The sequence below is a fragment of the Pongo abelii genome, chromosome 7, assembly GCF_028885655.2.
Source record: "Pongo abelii isolate AG06213 chromosome 7, NHGRI_mPonAbe1-v2.0_pri, whole genome shotgun sequence".
Classification (NCBI taxonomy): domain Eukaryota; kingdom Metazoa; phylum Chordata; class Mammalia; order Primates; family Hominidae; genus Pongo; species Pongo abelii.
Genome location: NC_071992.2, coordinates 38,753,964 through 38,773,908, shown reverse-complemented (window position 1 = coordinate 38,773,908; position 19,945 = coordinate 38,753,964). Strand labels below are relative to the sequence as shown.

The following is a 19,945-nucleotide window of genomic DNA, read 5'->3' as shown; positions in this document are numbered from 1 at the left end:
CATGTAAAAATAGAAATTTGATGGTAGTCTATGGCTTGAAATAGTTCATAGACTGTCTAATTCAACTTCCTCATTTTACAAATTAAGAAACTAAGATCTACCTCATATTTACTGTATTATGTATGGTACAGATTTTCAGCTGTTTCTTGCTATATGTAATGTCACCTTCAGCTATCTGTGTTTATTTTACTCTGGAGATTGGAAGTTCGTCTGGATTAGCCAAAATGCCATTGTCATCATAATCACAGTTAGATCTTTGTTATCACAAGTCACGTTCTTGCTAGAAGAGTTCACAGTTTAATGTAATAGCACTGACTCTAGCCATCTTGAAAATACTTGCCCATGGTCAGGCCAGGCACGGTGGCCCAGCCTGTAATCCCAGCACTTTGGGAGGCTGAGGTGGGCAGATCACCTGAGCTCAGGAGTTCAAGACCAGCCTGACCAACATGGTAAAACCCCATCTCTACTAAAAATAAAAAATTAGCCTGGCGTGGTGGCACATGCCTGTAATCCCAGCTACTTGGAAGGCTGAGGCAGGAGAACTGCTTGCATCGGGGAGGCGGAAGTTGCAGTGAGCCTAGATCACGCCACTGCCCTCCAGCATGGGCAACAAGAGCAAAACTCCGTCTCAAAAAAAAAAAAAAAGAAAAGAAAATACTTACCGATGGTCAAAAAGCACGTCATATCGGACCATGCATAATCTTTCACTACAACTACTACAGAAAAATCCCAATAAATAAAGTGCACTAATAGGGTTCATAAAATTGCATCTTTGTTTTTGAGGAGAGGATATTAGTTATAATGGTTCTATCTGAACAATAATCAGTTATTTGTATGCTTGCTTCTTAAATTCAGATGGCTACTATACATATGAAACTTCAGGGAATTATATGGAGAAGCACATTCACACTCAGGATGCTCTGTTTTCATTTCCTTTTGCATCCATCTGCACAGTCTTGGGGAGGGGGCAAAAAGTAGGCAGAACCTTGGAAAACGATGAACCTAGTGATATGATAGACGGCATTTTCTCCTATTTATGCTTATGTACTGAGCATTACTTTAAAAGAGATAGAAAAAAATAATCATTATAGCATACAAAACACAGCTTCTTACCTCATAATGTTGGAAATATCTTCAGCATGGGAATCACTGCACAAAGGGTTGGCTATAATCAGGCATGCCTCTGCAGATTCCACCTACCCTTCAAGATCGGACAGGAGCCACCTTGTTAATTACATGGGAAATACTCTGGTCTTCCCCTTTCGGGTTTTCTTAGAATTTTGTAATAAAATTGCTAACACAAAAGAGGACACATTTGGGAATGAGTTGTAATGAGGATGTCTTTACATCAGGATTGTTGTCCTGCAAATGTTGCAACGGGCAAGGCTTGCAGCTGATGGGCCAGGGCACAGGGTCTCTGACATACGTAAAAGATTGCTTTCAAATGGGTAAAATACGGAGTTATATTTTTCCTACCAACCATCACCATTATTTGATGCCTAGTGATAAGCCCTAAGACCTTTATAAGCAACTGTCTGTGTATTTATTTGTCTTTCAGGACAGTAAAAACAGAGGAACTGGGAGTCTACTTGGCTCTAAGTAAGCAGTTATTTAATATTGGTGGAGTGTGAATTTCAAAGTTCTAGAAAATTACTGAAGTGGCTCTTACAGTACTAAATTGCAGGAAAGAGAAATATTTTTCTGGGTCTGTCAATTCTTCATGTTTACTCTATAGATCTTGGCTTTAAACAGAAACTTTTCTGTTTGTTGATTCTCCGAGACTGAGAACATGACAAGAAGCTGCCTTTGATCTTAAGCCAAACCTGTCTAGAGGGTTGGCTGTTGCTCATTATTTTTAGTCACAACTTTTAATGAAATTTCTACTATTTTCCTTCATGTTTTTCCTGTTGGAAAGCATATCCATGCATTTAGGAGGAGAAGTTGATTAAAGCTGACGGACTCAGAGATCTGCCTTCTGGTAAGAATTCTATTTGTGTGGTAAGATCAAACACACCTTGCTATCCATACCTTTTTCAGACCTCTTAGGCTGATAAAATAAAACTGATTTAGATAGAGAATTTTGTGAAATAAATAATTTAAATATAAGTGTTGGCAAACAGTGAGGTCTGCTTGACTTTCTGAAATCAGATTTGGAGGTCAATTACTACACCTCCTTTACAATTGTTTTTAAAGTTGAGGAAGTTATATTTTCCACCAATTAAAGAAGCTGAAATAATACCTTTTTTAAAAAGCAATATATCCTATCATTTTAATTGTTGCAACTAAGGAAAACTACAAGGAACAAAAACAACTAGATCTTACCGCAACTCGCCTCAGATCCTCCCACTTCATTGCAGATCCAGAAATGAACGTTGTGTAGGCCAAGTAGCATTTAAATATGGTTTCAAGTTCCAAAGAAGGAGGGGTCCTGGACAAAAAAGAATGTGGCAGCAATGAGAGAAAAAAGATGATTGACTCTGGGTTTAGAGGTTTTTATAACATATTTGGTACATTTAGTAGAATCCCTCATAGTAATATGAAAAAATACAAATCAAGTTAATGCTATTTTTTTAAAAAATGTAATTACTAAGGATGAAAAAGTTCACTATTTAATTTAAAAAACTGAGTTACTGAAATAGGCATAACATTTTAAAACAACTATACATTTAATAAAATGGCTTTTAAATATAAGAAGCAAATATGAAAAAAATTAGAAGGAGAAATTGATGAATCTGCCACTGTTATGAGAGATTTTGACATATCTTTTTAAACTATTGATAGAGCACGCAGAAAACAATCATCATGGATTTTGAACACACATGTTTAATATTTATAAATTCTGCAAAGAACATTTAGAGGAACTAATTTTTATAAAGAACACACAAATATTTATCAAAATGGTAGTTTACTTGACAGACAATGAAAGCCTCAACACAGTACAAAAACACAGTTATTATATATAATGATCTTTGATCACAATACAATTAACTTAGAAGTTAACCAAAACACAAATAAAAATAGTTTTCAGATTTAGGAATAAAAAAATAGACTGCTAAAAATATTATGGGCTTAGAAGAAATTGCAACAATTCTTTATCATTATCCTTAGAAATATGTTGAAAATATTAAATATATATGCTTTGGGATACAACAACAGCAGTGCTTTAGGAATAATTTATAGCTTTGGAGACAGAATAGGATCAAGGAAATAAGAATAAAAGAAATGATAAAAACAAGAATAAGAAACAATGAAAAAGGAACAAAAAGATAAAACAGAGAAGATAAACCACATCAAAAGTCAGTTCTTTGAAAAATAACCTAGCATAATAGACAAAAGTTTTGTAAAGTTAATGGAGAAAAAATAAAAGACAAAAATGATGCAAATATTGAATAAAGAAGATACAATACAGATAGTCAAAGTAGATATAAAAAATAGCAAAAGTAGACAGCAAATAACTAAATGTCAACAGCTCTGAAAACGTAGACAAAATGAACAAATTACTTAAAAGTATATCTTACCAGAACTAACTCTAGAAGAAATAAAAAGCCTAAACTGTTAAAGAAATTGAAGCTGTAGTTTAAAATCTCTCAAAACACAACAAACACACACACACACAAACCTACACACCCAAACACACATACCCCCCCCAATAAAATGTAGAAAACCACTAGTTCTACATGGTTTCACATTTAACTTCTACCATACTTTAAAGCAACACATAGTCTCATTTTTATACAAAGCCTTTTAAAGACATTAAAAATAGGAAATAGTTCCTAACCAATACTAAAAAAGACAAAATAATCATATTATCAAAAATATCAGTGTGATTCACCACATTAACAAATTAAAAAACAACACTTACATAATCACCTCAGATGCAGACAAATTGACAGAAATATTTCTTCGGAGTTAAGAAATACAACTCATGGTATATTAGAAATAGAAGATAATATTTTTAACCCAACAAGTATCTTTAAAATAAAAAACATATCTTTAATGAAAAAATATTAAAGGTGCTTTTAAAAATGAGAAGTAAAGAAAAGATATCATCACTGCTCTTTTTCAACATTATATTTGATGTCTCAGCAATAATTATATTATTTCAGACAAATAGTTTATTTCCTTCTTTCTAATCCTTATGTGTACAATTTATGTTTATTTTATTATAAAGATTTATTTTATTTATAAAGATTTATAAATCTGGATTAATAAAGATTTATTTTATTTTATTACAAAGATAATAAAATAAAGATAAATTGTTTTAATGTAAATAATTATAAGTATAATTATACAAATATAAATAATATAAATATAATTATTTATATGGAAACCCCTAATATTACTACAGAAATAAATAAAATTTATGTGGTTAGATATAAGACTAATATACAAAATTTAACTGTGTTTTTCCTGTACTAAGAGCAAACAACTAGTAAACCCAACTGGAAGATATTACTTTTACTAATATCAGAAAATACCAAGTGCCTAGAAATAAAAGTTAGTAAGCTCTCTACCTGGGAAATCATACCACATTATTAAGGGGTACTAAATGAGAACTAAATAAATGAATAACCCCAGTATAGTAAAAGTTGGAAAGAGTTTGTAGCATAAAGCAGTCAATGCTGCATCTAAAGTTTCAATTAGATTCGCATTAAATTTCTGCAGTTTTTCATAATAAAATAGTATACATGATAAAATAATTTAAAAATTTATAGAAAATATAAAGGGCCAAGTAAAGCTTGTCAACTATAAAAAAACAAAATAAAAGGTAAAAAGACTTGCTCTAGGGATAGATAGAACTAGTTATAAAGATTTAGTAATTAAAAGACTGTAGTATGAATGCAGCAATAGAAAATTTGATAAAGATTCATACAGATTTATAAATCTTCATTTATATTTATTTTATTATAAAGACAATAAAATAAACATAAATTGTTTTAATGCAAATAATTATAATTACACAAATATAAATAATTTTACAATTAATTATATATACAATTATTTACATGGAGACCCCTAACATTACGAAAGAAAAAAATAAAATTTATGTGATTAGATATAAGATTAATATACAAATTAATTACAAGACTAATATATAAAATTTATCTATAAAATAGAAAGTACTCTATTCACAGTGGTGGCATGCCAGATCAGTGAGGAGAGGGAAGGATTTGGTCAATAACTGGCATTGATACTATAGTTATATCTATATGGAATAAAGTAAAAACTTTATACATGTATCTTACTCTATAAACAATTCTAAATGAGTTAGAGACATAAATGACAAAAACAAAAATTTAAAATTATTGGTAGGAAATGTAGTTCAACATATTTTAAACAATGGAATAGGGAAAGAGTTTCTAAACAAAAAACAATAAGTGCTTTAATAGAATAGAAAATATTCAATATTTGACTATAATAATATTAAAAACTTTTAAGCATCAGAAGATATGTAATATTCAGTAATAAGGCAAATTTTAAACTGAAAGAAGAAATTGCAGTTCCCACAACTGATGAAGAATTATTGCAAATAATATATTACACATTCCTAAAATTAAATAACAAAAACCACACACAATAGTTAAGTAAAAAAATAAATAGGCAAAACACATGGATGAGTATGTCACGGAAAGAGAAAAGATGTGTGGCTAGTAAAAATGGTGAAGCTCCACATCTGTAGCGCTAAAGGGCATAGAAATCAAAACCCACAAGAAGGTTCCATTTTACATTGATTTCATTGCAAAGATTAAAACATATAACCATACCAGTTGTTAGAAAGAATGTGTGTATATATATATATGAAGTCTCTTACACATTCCTGATAGGCTTGCAAATGGTGCAATGACTTGGAAAAAATGATTAATGGCCTAAAAATGAACATTCACATACTTGACACTATTAAGCACACACACGTACAAGCACAAATGCACAAAAACATGCACACAGAAACACTTTTCGTGTGTCCACCAGGAGCCATATATAAGCATGTTAATAACAAAACTATTTCCAATTGCAAAACATAGAAATAACCCTAATCACACCAAAAGAAGAGTGGAACTGAGGGAAATGAATATCACTAACAGGAACAACCAATTAACTACAGCAACATTCAAAAATATGAAAGCATCTTACTAACATAAACTGAATAAAATCCCAAAGATTACATTGGTATGGTATTCCTTTTATAAAGTTAAACATGTCTAAACTAATATGCACATTTTAGATGTGAATATAGATGTAATAAAACATATGCGAAAGAAGGAATGGTAGTGATATTTAAAAAATTGACCATAAGTTGAAATATGGGGAGGATTATACAGTTAGATATAGATTATTGTCCTAAATTTGACCTTGGTGGTGAGTTCATGCATTGGTGCTTACAAAATTATTAAAAGGAACTAGTAACATAGATAACCAAAATGTGCTTATGTGTAAACCAATTATGAATGTTATGACTAAGAATTATAATAAATCTCATCCTGATTTTCTAACACTCAAAGAAGAAAACTAAATCTTAGTAGGAAATGTAGTTCAACATGTTCTAAACACTGGGATAGGGAAAGATTTTCCAAACAAAAAACAAAAAGTGATTTAATATCATAGAAAATATTCAATCTTTGTGATAATATTAAAAATTTTTAAATATTAAAAACATGTAATATTCAGTAAAAAGGCAAATTACAAACCTGAAGAAGAAATTTGCAATTCTCACAATTGATGAAGAATCATGTCATCCCTCTACTCAAAGTACTCCAACAATCAGAACTGACACAGAGAAAATTACTTTCCCTAAAGCCAAGTCTCTACAATGGTACAATGGGCTCAATACACCTTTATTATCAGGCCCACTATCAATTACAATATTTTCAAATACTCTGAAATTATCAGTCCTTATGAGTGAAACTTCCCCCTTTTCCTTAGAACACTTTGGATTCAGTATGTGATAAATGACCATCAGCATATGTGGAAAAGTGAGAACTCTGTTTATATTTGCATACATACAATATTAACAGAGCTGAGAGCTTCTACTTTCAAGAATAATAAATTAGGTAACTTCAGCCAACTCCCTCCTGAGGATATATAAAAAAGCTGGATGAAATATTAAACATGTCTCCTAAGAAGTCATCAATGATATAAGCAGACAATGAAGAGTTATCAGGCCAAAACTTGAGAGAAATCAATAACTCGGGAGTTAAGTCCAATTTTCTTCCCCTGAACGCATTTTATAATTCAGAAGAAGCAGCTACCAATCTGAGATAACATTTGGTTGTTACACAAGTCAAAGGACAAAAAAGTGCAGTTCCCCTGACATACAAAATGAAGGGTTTGATATATTTTCCAAAATATAAACTGGCATAACAAAAGCATAGAAGCAAAGAAGAAGGGTAAAATTGAATAAACTAGCTTATAAATGGGCTGTCATCCTGAGTTTGTCACCTAGGAAGTACAGAGAGTTTCAAGCATTGAGCTTGGATTAGATGGTCCTGAGGCAGAAGTGCCCTGTTGTGCTTCAAAGAAGTAAAGAAATACACTCTCTGGAAGAAGGTAACATCATGTTTCTAAGTTAACAGTGTTTCCATGTATAATTGTGCAAAACAGGAATCAGTGCATAATGTAAGACAATAGGCACACACACAAGAAAGAAAGAAAACAAGACAGTATGTGTAACATTCAGCAGAAGCCACAGCCAGTAAAATCAAAGACATGAGGCATTCAATTATTGGACACTAACTACAGTATATTTATGCTTATTTTGTTGAAATACACAAAAGGTAAGGTAGAAATGCAAAAAATAAAAACAGGACGTTTGATAAAGAATCAAAAATAACTAATGGGTACTGGGGTTAATACCCGGCTGATGAAATCATCTGTACAACAAACCCTCATGACACAAGTTTACCTATATAACAAACCTGCACAGGTAGCCCTGAAATCAAAATAAAAGTTATTTTTTTTAAAAAAAGAATCAAATGTAAATTCTAGAACTGAATAATATAATAACTGAAATTGAAAACTTAATGGATGAATTTATAAGTAGATTAAACACATAAAAAGAGCTAAGGTTCTGGAATCTAGGTCAAAACAAATTATCCAGAATGCAACACAGAGATATAAAAAGGGAAGAGATAAGTTCAAAAGAGAGGATAAGAAATTCAGGTTACACGGCCTAGCACAGTGGCTCACACCTGTAATCCTAGCACTTTGGGAGGCCAAGGTGGGCAGATTACTTGAGGTCAGGAGTTGGAGACCAGCCTGGCCAACATGGTGAAACCCCATCTCTACTAACAATACAAAAATTAGCCAGGCGTGGTGGTGGGCACCTATAATTCCAGCTACTGGGGAGGCTGAGGAAGGAGAATCGCTTGAACCCGGGAGGTAGAGGTTGCAGTGAGCCAAGATTGCGCCAGTGCACTCCAGCCTGGGCGACAGAGCAAGACCCTATCTCAAAAAATAAAATAAAATAATAATAAAAAAAAAAATCAGGACATATAACTGGAACAATAAAAAAGAAAAAGGCTAGCAGAGTTAACCTGTAATTGGAATCCCGGAAGAAAAGGAGAAACAAAAAGGTGACACAAGCAACATTTGAAGAAATAATTAAAATAACTGAGAATCCTCCAGAAATGATCAAAGACACCAATCCAGAGACTCAGGGAGATTTATGCATCCTAACTGTGGTAAATTAATAGAAATTCAAACCTATACACATCACAGGAAAAGTATAACATATATCCATATTAAGTAAAATGTATGACCTTTAAAAAAGATAGCTCTTTCAACAAGGTAATTCAACAGACTTCTTAATAGCAACAACAGAAGTCAGAAGTAAGTGGAATAAAATTTCATGGTTCTTAAGTAAATAAACTGTCAGCTTGTAACTCTGTATCAGTGAAATTGTCCTTCAAGAATGAAAAAAAAAAAAGACATCTTTACACTTAAAAAAACAAACAACATCCAACGGAGTTAGTCACTGGTAGATCTGCATTTAAGGAAAATTTAAAAGTTTTAGGGGTTGGGAGATGAGAAATTACTTAATGGGTACAATGTACATTATTCAGGTGACAGTTACACTGAAAGCCTATACTTCTCCACTGCACCGTGTTTCCATGTAACAAAACTGCACTTGTACTCCTTAAACTTATACCAAAATTTTTTTACTTTTTGGCATGAAGAAAATCATTACAATAGGAAGGAAGAGCAGAGGTGCAAGAAGAGATAAATAGAACAAAAGGTTAAATGTTAAGGTAAATTTAATGAAATTTGTCATAAAACTTTAAGTCGGTAGATTTTATAACATGAAATAAGCTTAATCATGCATGTACCTGACAAAGGTTCCAATCACATATAACTTATGCAAATAAAAAAGGTCTAACGATTCAGCATAAAAATGGTCAAGACAAATGGATCATCATTTATTATGAGGGAGTCCAGGTGGCTTACGGATCTGAAAAGATGCTTGGCCTCACTAGTAATGAGAAAAATGTTAATTAAAACCACAAGAAGTACCACTATCTTAATAAAGTACTACCCACAAGAATGGCTACGATTAAAAAGACTGCTGTTTCTAAGTGTTAGTTTGTCGAGTTACATTTCCAGTGTTAGTAGGATGTAGAGCACCAGGAACTCTCAGGGCTACTGGTATGGTACAGATCGTTCAAATCATTTCGGACAACTGACAGTTCTACCTAAGAAAAATATTTAAACTTTATTACCATACAATTATATTTTTGGGTACCAAGATACATATACAAAAATTTGCACAGCACCATTCTTTATAATAGCCAAAGTACAGGGGAGAAATGCCACCAATGGTTGAATGGATTAAGAAAAATTGTGGTGCATTCATAGAATATTGTCTACACAGCAATAAAAATAAGTATTATACAACTATTTGCAGTTGCAATATGGATAAATCTAACAAACATAACATTGAGGTAAATAAATTTATATTCCATTTATACAAGTTTAAAAAAACAGGAAAAGGAAAATAATATTCTAAATAAGCATAGAAGATAAGACAAAAAATAATAAGATATAATGTCCGAACTGTAGTTACTTCTAGGAACTAAAGATGGAGCTTCAACTGCAGAGGGTTGTGTTGGTGTGCTAGCTATGGAATATAGTAATCCATCCTTATCCGAAGGGGATACATTCCAAGACCCCCAGGGGATGCCTGAAACCACAGATAGTACCAAACCCTGTATATACAGTACCGTTTTTCCTATATACACATACCTATAATAACATTTAATTTATAAATTAGATACAGTAAGGCATTAACAATAACAACTAATAATGAAATAGAATAATTATAACAATATGCTGTAATAAAATGTACATGCAAGCAGTCTCTCTTCCAAAATACCATATTGTACTGTACTCACTAAGTTTTAGAACACAACTGGCCATATATAACTGAAATTGTGATAAGGAAAACTGCAGATAAGGAGGCACTACTTTATTTGTTGACTTGAGTGGTAGTTACATGGATGTTCACTTTATAATCACTTTAATTCTAAGTGATATTTTGAATTATATTTTGGTATAAAAAAGGCTTAAACAGGGACTGGGTGTGGTGGCTCACGCTTGTAATCCCAGTACTTTGGGAGGCAGAGGCGGGTGGATCACCTGAGGTCAGGAGTTCAAGACCAGCCCGGCCAACATGGTGATATTCTGTCTGTACTAAAAATACAAAATTAGTTGGGTGTGGTGGTGCATGCCTGTAATCCCAGCTACTTGGGAGGCTGAGGCAGGAGAATCACTTGAATCTGGGAGGCAGAGGTTGCAGTGAACTGAGATCGCACCGTTGCACTACAGCTTGGGCAATAAGAGCAAAACTCCTTCTCAAAAAAAAAAAAAAGGTTTGAACAAGGAGATTAATTATTTCCTTGTTATTTTAGACATGAATAAATGTTCTGGCATATTTTTTCTATAGTCCAATGACCCATGTGCAACTCTTAGAAATTTCTCACTCAACTTTTGTTCCTATTGTATTATTACATATTGGAGAAATCGGAAAATATTTATTGTCATTCACATGGTACCTCTATTATATATACTATATGATATAAGATATATGATAAACATATTATAAAATGAAACAATCATTGAGGATTGAAAATAAAATTTTGAGGAAATATACTGTTATCCTTATACACTTTTACTTGAATCTGCAATGAATAATATTTATTTGCCGCAATGATATAAACACTAATCGTGTAACTACAGATTTAAGATCATAATACTGAAACAATAGAAGTGATGCAGAGTGTTGAACAATTCTCATTTGCAAATCTGATGGTTAATAAATACCATTTATAACTGAGGAATCAAAAAAGTGGTAAAATTTAGACTTAAAATTTGAAGAAATACTAAGTCTGAAAGAACTGAAAGCAGTTGTCTCTGAGCAGTAGGACTGGGGAAAGGGAAAGAGAGATAAACACTTCATGGTAAGTATTTCGCTTTTGATGTGTAACTTACAGTCACGTACTGTTTGGCATTACTTTTAATGGCAAAACCACAATTACTTTTGCACCAACCTAATACTTTCTTGAATGGTACTTTCTTCTGAATACGTACTCTGATCTGCCCCATCCCCTAACAATTGCTGAATTAGCTGCCCCCTCTGTTATGACAACACTCACATGCATGCCTCTCTTTATCCCTATGTTTTGATTTTCACATTTCAAGTACATGGAAGTATACATGATTTATTGTACCTTCTCATCTGAGAACTGATTTCTTTTGTCAAACCTAGAAAGTTCTCATCTTTTAAATTGTATTGTAAAAAATAGTACGTATACAAAATGTATAAGACACATGCAGTCAGCATAAAGAATGACAAGGAAGTCGACCTTTATGCGCCCACTCATAAAACAAATTACTCAAGGAAAGAGGTATCACATCATCACTGCTCCTTGCTGTGTAGTCTCTAAGCCTAGTTATCTGGCTTTTGGTGGTTTTAAGAGCTGTGTAATATCTATTTTTATATTCTTTTCTGCTTAATTTAGCCATAGTTTTTCTTGCATGCAACTAAGCAGTCTGACTTATGGAAATATAAGTTAATATTTTATTTTCATAACATTTCATAGAGTAATATGTTAGATACTGCTTTGTTCAAGCAATAAACAAGTAACCAAAGAAAGAAAATGGTAATACTGTATCATTTATGTATTTTTGTATAGAATCTTACAAGAACCTTGTAGCTTAAAATAACAAGTTATTATTTTTTGTATTCCTTGTTTTGACTGGGCTCAGCTGGGTGACACTTCTGTTCCCTGTGGTTTTGTTAGAGTCCTTTATAGGACTGACTTTGGCTGAGAGCTTTAGTGGTCTAGAACATCCAAGATGGCATCATTTACATCTGTGCTGCCTCGACTGAGCTAGCTGGAAAGACTGGCAGTGGGATGGACCTTATTCTCCATCATACATACATATGTATATATATGTATGTATATATGTATGATACATATATACATACATAGATGTGTGTGTATTTATTTTTATAGTTATATTTCAAGGCTCCAAGATACTAAAAGCAGATGCTGTCAGGAGTCTTAAGGGCTGGCATAACTGGCATATTGTCACTTGTTGATATCTTATTGGTTAAAGTGAGTCAAAAGGCTAGCCCAGATTCAATAGAAGGGAGAATGGACTCCACTTTTGGTAGGAGAAGCAGAATACAGACACTCCTGAACTTATGATGGGGCCACATCCCTATAAACGCATCATAAGTTGAAAACGTGGTAAGTTGAAAATGCTTTGAATACAGCTAACCTATCAAACATCATTGCTTAGCCTGGCCTACCTCAAACATGCTCAGAACACTCACATTAGCCTACATTTGGTCAAATATCTAACACAAAGTCCATTTATAATAAAGTGTTGAGTATCTCATATTATTACTGAATACTGTACTGAAAGTGAGTATACAAAGTATGGTTTCTACTGAAGGCATATGGCTTTTGCACCATCATAAAGTAAAAAAAAAAAAATGTTTTAAGTCAAAGCATCATAAACCAGGGATCATCTGTATGTATAAAGAGGAATTGCTATTAGCCATCATTAAACTACCACAGTCTGCATCCTGGCCACAAGAATCCACATCCCTCCCTTGTACAAAATACTCTCACATTTCCTCCCAAAGTCTCATCTCTTTATAGAATCAGCTCAAAGTCCTGGATCTTGTCATCTAAATTAGGCCTAGACCTGGATGGGGGCTCTTAAATACATCTAGTCCTGATGTGAACACCTGTAAACTGAATGGAGAAGTGAATACCCCAAATCCAACAGCCAACTCACCATGATGACACCAACAGGGATAGGAAAATTGCAACGGGCAAGCCCCATCAAAAGTGGTGGGGGTTGTAACGGAGGGCACTGAGAAATCACGGGTCCACAGAAATTCTGAAATCTGAGCTTGTGTTATTAGGGGTAGAGAATGTTTCTCAATTATGGCCCAGTTCTGTGCTCACGAGTTAATCTATTGTCCGTAATTCTTTTCTCTGTCCTCTGATCCTGAGTCACCATGCTCCCTTTCTTTAATAAAAGGTCTATGTTTATACTTCAGTAGCTTTCTCTGCCTGATTCTTGTGTGTGCTAAATTGGGCTCAGAAGCATTTTTTTTTTTTTGTTTTCAACTCTTTCTTTCCCTTTTACTTCAAGTTGGTAGGGCTGCTATCAGAAAAATTTTGTTTGAAGCAGAATTCTGTTGAGTATTTTCTATAAACCTAATTCAGGTTCACGTCATGCTTTAAAAGTCAGATCCATGATTCCTTGCAGACAGATCTCTCTCCACTTTGACAATGTCAGGCTTCCGAGAAGAATGTCTGTAAGCTTCTTTGCAGCCCCTTTGCCTGACTGAGAGCCTCTGTAAGTCACCACCTTAAATCTTTCTGAGGTCTTAACAAATGACCTTACAGTTGCATCCTTGATTCAATTTTGACCTTGAGGTCAAATATTATAGATTGCACCCTAAATTTGATTTTTTTTCTCTCTGAGGTCATTCTTCCTTTTTTTTGACCATCTGGAAAGATTGTTCTGGGCCTTCTATATTTCTTCTAAGTTCTGCTCGAAAACTAAAGAATTTCTTTTTTTTTTTTTTTGCTGAATTTTCTCATAATACCTTAGCATGCATGATTAAACTAGAGTAAATGACTTTCTTTTGGGAAATCTTCTTAGCTTCACAATTTCATTAGGTACATTTCCTGTCTTCCATATTATTGCTGGTGACAGTGTTACTAAAATTCTGCCATAAAACCATGCATGGGCTGTTCTTCTTCCAGCACCCTACAGCAATTTCCTCATTGCTCTTCCAGCCTTTACTGAGTCTCCATGCAACTCTTCTGGCCTCTGTCTCCACCAGTTCCAAGGAAAAGGCCACATTTTTGCTCTTGGTATGATAGCACCCCACTTCTAGTACCACTTGTTGTATCAATTATCTATTTCTGCAAAACAAACCATCCTAGAAATTATAGACCTTAAGCAACAATAATATACTATGTTCATGATTTTGTAGGTTGGCTGGTTTCAGCTAGGTTGTTCTTCTGTTCCATGTATTGTTGACTAGGGGCATCCACATAGGTACATTCATCCAGGAGCTTCACAGGGAGCTGGAATGTCCAAAGTGGCCATACACATGACTGTTGCTTCAGCTATGTGACTAGAGTAGCTGACAGCTGACTAGGCCTTCTCTCCAGCAAGGTAGTATGGCTTTTTACATGATGACTCAGGGCTCTAAGTGGAAGCTGGAACTGTCAATCCTCCTAAACGCTAGGCCTGAAGTAGCAAAGTGTCACATCTTCTGTGTTCTGTTTATCAAATTAAGCCACAGGTCAGTCCAGATTCAAAGGGAGAAGAAAGAGAATTCACATTTAAATGGGAGAAGGGGCATATAGCAAAAGAAAGAAATGTTAACAGCTGTGTTAAAGGAAACTCTACCACAATTATAGATTGTGATAATTGCTTTAAAGGAAATAAAATAGAGTAATGAGATAGAAGGAAATTAGAGGACACCAATTTAGATAGAATGGACAGGGACTGTCTCTCTGAGTGGAAAGGATGGGAATAAATTGGTCATATAAAGGGAGAAGAGCTTTGGAGCACAAAGAATAAACAAATAAAGTGGCCTTTAGAGAAATTTTGGGAAGACAAGATTTAACTATGAATAGAGTTGTGGTAGTGGAGAAGAAATGGTGGAAATAGAATTAGGATTTACATATGAGACAAAGTTAATGGTATTGATGAAAATGTATATAAGGATTGAGGGGGACAGGAGTATCAGAGATAATACTCAGGTTTCTGTTTTAAGGAAGTATATTAATCAGGTCTCATTTACTAGGATAGAAAATGTTGTTTGCTTTCCTTCTTTGATTTTTGTTTGTTTGCCTTTGAGTTGGAAAGGGGAACACAAGATCATAAGTTCACTTTTGAGAATGTTGAGCTTGAGGGGCCTTCATAACACTAGGTTAAACATATCCAGGAGGCAATTAGTTGTGTAAACACGAAGCCACAGAGAATGTCCAAGAGAAGATGTAAATTTTTGCAGTCATTGGAGTATAGATGAAATTAACAAAATTCTAGATACTTTCCACATTTTTCACAATTAAAAAAAAATTTGTTCATTATCTTGGTAAGTACATACAACAACGCATGTAAGTCCATAAAAATGCAACGATGGGTAAAACACGTCACACATCTATTGATTTCCTCTCTGTCTCAACTGGATTATAATAATTAGCTTTTAATCTCTAGTTTTGTACTCTTTGTTTTTACTGTTTTCTAACAAAAGATTTAAATAATGCACAAATTGCTAGAAAGATGGACACAGTGATGCTACTTAAACGGAATTCTTGGCTGTCAGTAACATCATAGAGTGCTTCAAACTGCTATCGGTTATTCCATACATGAAGGCCCAAATTTATGGTGAATTGAACATGTCATAATGCAAAAGTAGAGTGCTCAACTACACAGTGCCAGAAGATGGAGGCGATGCTATATACAATCCTATGTAAGATCAAAACGTCATTTCAAAATCTGGCTGACTTATTTAGTGAATGATATTTGGGTAACTGATGAATCATTTGAGAAAAATAAAGAAGTTAATTCTCTACACAGCAGGCAAAAGCAATTCCATGGATCTTAAACACTAAAAGAATGAGCTGAGTGGAGTCCATGCAAATCAAACACTTCTGTATGAAAATAAAAGCATGAAAAAAATTAAAAGGTGAATTTGGAAGAAAAACATGTATAACATATAACACGAAATGGCTAGTATCAACATATATTGAGTAGAAAAGTCAATAAAGCAACAGGTAATCCACTTAATAGGAGAGGATGAAAGAAAGAAAGAGAAATTTCAAAGAGAAAAGCCAACAGTCAAAACATAGAAAATTAGCCAATCTTACCAAATTGAAAATTACAAAATTAAAATATAAGAAATCATTTTGTATACCTAAGCTATACTTAAAATCCTTCTGTACTAAATATGTATTTCCCAGTGCTTGACAAAATATTTGACTTAGGCTCTGCTAGTGGAAAGATAGACTGCATAGAACAACAACAGCATCAAGAATAATCATTTCTGTGTTGATTTGAACTTCACATTTCTAATTCTGAGAATTAACAGAATAATAATTATAAAGTGCACCAGGCTTTTGCATAAGATTATAGTCATGTATGATAATAACGTGTAGAGTAACCTAAATGCCAAATAATAATCACTTAAATCATATTAGTACCTATGCAGAAGAACATCTGACAAGATATATTCCAAAATATTTGCAGAGATTAGCTTGGTCAAAGATTTCTTTTCTTTTTTGTTTTGTTTATGATCAATACCTAATTTTTCTGTAAATATTGTGAGGTAATTTTCTTGCATTAAAAATATACACACATATTTTAAGTATTAATTTAGAACCCGTGAGCCATACAGATATACTTACTCTCCCAGGAAAACAATTTCAGTGTTGATCTCTCCTGATTTGTGGCGGAGGAAATTCCTCAGGAAAGCGGTCACACTGTCCACAGTGATGTTTCCACAGACCACAATAAACCTAGGCAGCAAGAACAGGTGAGATGGATCATCCGAGGAACACAAGCACCTTCCTGTCAGCATTTAGAGATGAATAATTAGCTTAAACTTAGTTTTCAATAAATATGGTATTTGCATCACCCAGATATTTTTTTATTTTTTTTTGAGATGGAGTTTTGCTCTTGCTGCCCAGGCTGGAGTGCAATGGTGTGATCTCGGCTCACTGCAACATCTGCCTCCTGGGTTCAAATGATTCTCCTGCCTCAGCCTCCCAAGTAGCTGGGATTACAGGCATGCACCACCACACCCAGCTAATTTTGTATTTTTTTAGTAGACAGGATTTCTCCATGTTGGTCAGGCTGGTCTTGAACTCCTGACCTCAGGTGATCCGCCCACCTCAGCCTCCCAAAGTGCTGGGATTACAGGCATGAGCCACTGTGCCTGGCCTGCATCACCCAGATTTTAAACATTGAAACACTAAGGACTGCATTTCTAATACAAAAGAAGCATCAGCTATCCACAGTCTTCTATCTCATCTCAAGTAGAATATGATGCCAAACATTTAAATTGCACCTAGCTTTTTAAGAATACAAGAGCAACTATTACTATTGCTAGATTTTTCACATTTATTTATAACTTATAATAGACTTTTTACTTCATTTTTTCACTTGATTCCTAGTTGTCTGATAGAGGGTTTTTTGTTGTTGTTGTTGTTGTTTGTTTTTTTCTTGAGGAGCAGAAAAGTTCATCAATTTTTCCATTTCTCAGCCAAATATCATGGCTGAGAAAGCAGCACATTCCAGATTGTTTCAGCTTATCTTCCACATTTACAAATATCTGGTAGTTACAAAAACATGAGCCCAGTGGAGGGACATTGAAGACAGATGCAGAACTCTATGCATATAGTTTTTGTCATGAAAAATTTTCTTAGGTTTAATGCATTTAAAGGAGCTATTTTTCTCCTATTAGTCATTGAAGAAAACTGAAAACATAATTTTAGCCTAAGTTAACATTAAAGTTCCCAGAACTATTGACTGATTTAGTGTGTGTCCCATAGGCCTTTCCTGAGACAAATGAGGCCGGATTTTGGCTTATCTAGTTAAATCCATTGCTTCTCATTATTTATCTTTTGTTCATTTCATCATATTTTTCCTTTCCTCTTCATAGTCCTAGATCAATTACAGTTTTCATCCAACTGTATTAAGAGACTGCTTTCAGGGAGCCTATCTCCGTTATGCCTCTTTCATTACAGCAGACAGGGATTAAGTTTTAAAAAGCATCACATCGAATTTAAGATCTCCATTTCATTCTTTTTGTCTTAGATGGGAAAAAAACGTAATGGAAGCTAAGGTAACATGAATCCAAGAAGAAATAATATAAAAACAACTCCACTCCATTTTCCTCCTGGGAACACATGGCTGTGGCATGGAAAAAAAATCAGTCATCTAGGAGGCGCTATAGAAGACAGGGTAGAAACTTCTCACGCTGGCAAATCCTCATCCATAAATGAGCCCCCGATGGTTTAGGGGAGCTTTGGCTAAGACAACTGAATTAAATTAATTATTTTTAATTGGAATCATGGCTTTAATCTGATCTGTTATGTAAAGTTAGCCATAAGTTACCCATACAAGGAAAATGAGTAAGACAATTGGTAATGGCTATAGGAGAAGTTAGTGAAAACGAATGTACAAATAGTGCCATCATCAATAATATTTATTGACAGTGAATTACAACATTATCTGTCATTTTAGTTGATTTAGTTTTCTTATGAGCATCTATGTAGCGGTTTGGGTCAAGTAGCAAATATCATTTTCTTGTGGTATTTAGTTTAGCACAATCCTTTTTAGTGAATGCAGGATGTTGCTGATATATTCGCCTTGGGTTCTACAGCTAAGCCAGACAATAGATGTCTAGAATGAGATATATGGCTAATAGAATTTCTTAAACTGTAGAAATTATACTTAAAACACTACTTACTTCTTTCCTTTGAGTGCTTCATAGGAACTGGTGTATTTCCTCTTGTTAGCAAACAGGTCCACCATTTCAGGTATATAGTTCGCAAATAATATCTAAAATTGATCAGCAAATAAAACCTTAGTTCTCATTATTTTGATGGATACTCCAAAAATGTCAAGATTAGAAAGGAAAAGGAGGGCACATAAAACTTTCTGTCATCTAAGAGCACATGATAGCATATTAAAGGGACCTAGTTTTTCTTCCTTATTTCAGCCTTTGAATTTTGTTAAAATTTAATACAAGGCTTTTCTGTATTCAAAATGATGAAAGCAAAGGATAGCAGCAAGGTGACTTCACCACATGTCTTATCCTTTCATCACTTTTGTTTTTGTTTTTGTTTTTGAGACAGAGTCTCTGTCTGTCTCCCGGGCTGGAGTGCAACCTCCGCCTCCCAGGTTCAAGGGATTCTCCTGCCTCAGCCTCCTAAGTGGCTGGGACTACAGGTGCCTGCCACCATGCCTGACTGATTTTTATATTTTTAGTAGAGATGGAATGCCTCCATGTTGGCCAGGCTGGTCTCGAACTCCTGACCTCAGGTAATCCGCCTGCCTTGGCCTCACAAAATGCTGGGATTACAGGCCTGAGCCACTGTGCCCGGCCCTCCTTTTATCACTTCTAACTTCCCTTCTCACTCTGACTTTATTCTATTTGGGGCTTGGAAAAATGAAAGCATATGGGACAGAGGAGGGTTAAGAGACAATGACTGAAAAAAGGGATGTGAGACCGTGGATGGGTAGATATCAAAAAAGTGGAGTGGAGAACTCTTTTGTGGTTTTTAAGGAATTGAAATGAAAGTCACTAAAAGAAAAGAAGGCTTTTGCCTTTGCTACACTCGTAAACCAGGCACAGATGTTCATATCTCTAAAGTTAAATGCTGTTTTAGTGAAAGGTTACTCA

General features: G+C 34.1%; 1 protein-coding gene across 1 annotated transcript in view; it reads right to left on the bottom strand.

The window, feature by feature from the left end:
• KCNU1 (potassium calcium-activated channel subfamily U member 1) overlaps window positions 1–19,945 on the bottom strand; it is a 164,146-nt gene that overhangs the window by 113,710 nt on the left and 30,491 nt on the right. The window contains exons 10-13 of the mRNA XM_054561100.2: window positions 19,010–19,101; window positions 16,944–17,054; window positions 2,323–2,428; window positions 1,114–1,196 (exon numbers count right to left, since the gene is read on the bottom strand). Of these exons, the coding sequence (XP_054417075.2) occupies window positions 1,114–1,196; window positions 2,323–2,428; window positions 16,944–17,054; window positions 19,010–19,101 (392 nt within the window). The remainder of the gene's footprint in view (window positions 1–1,113; window positions 1,197–2,322; window positions 2,429–16,943; window positions 17,055–19,009; window positions 19,102–19,945) is intronic.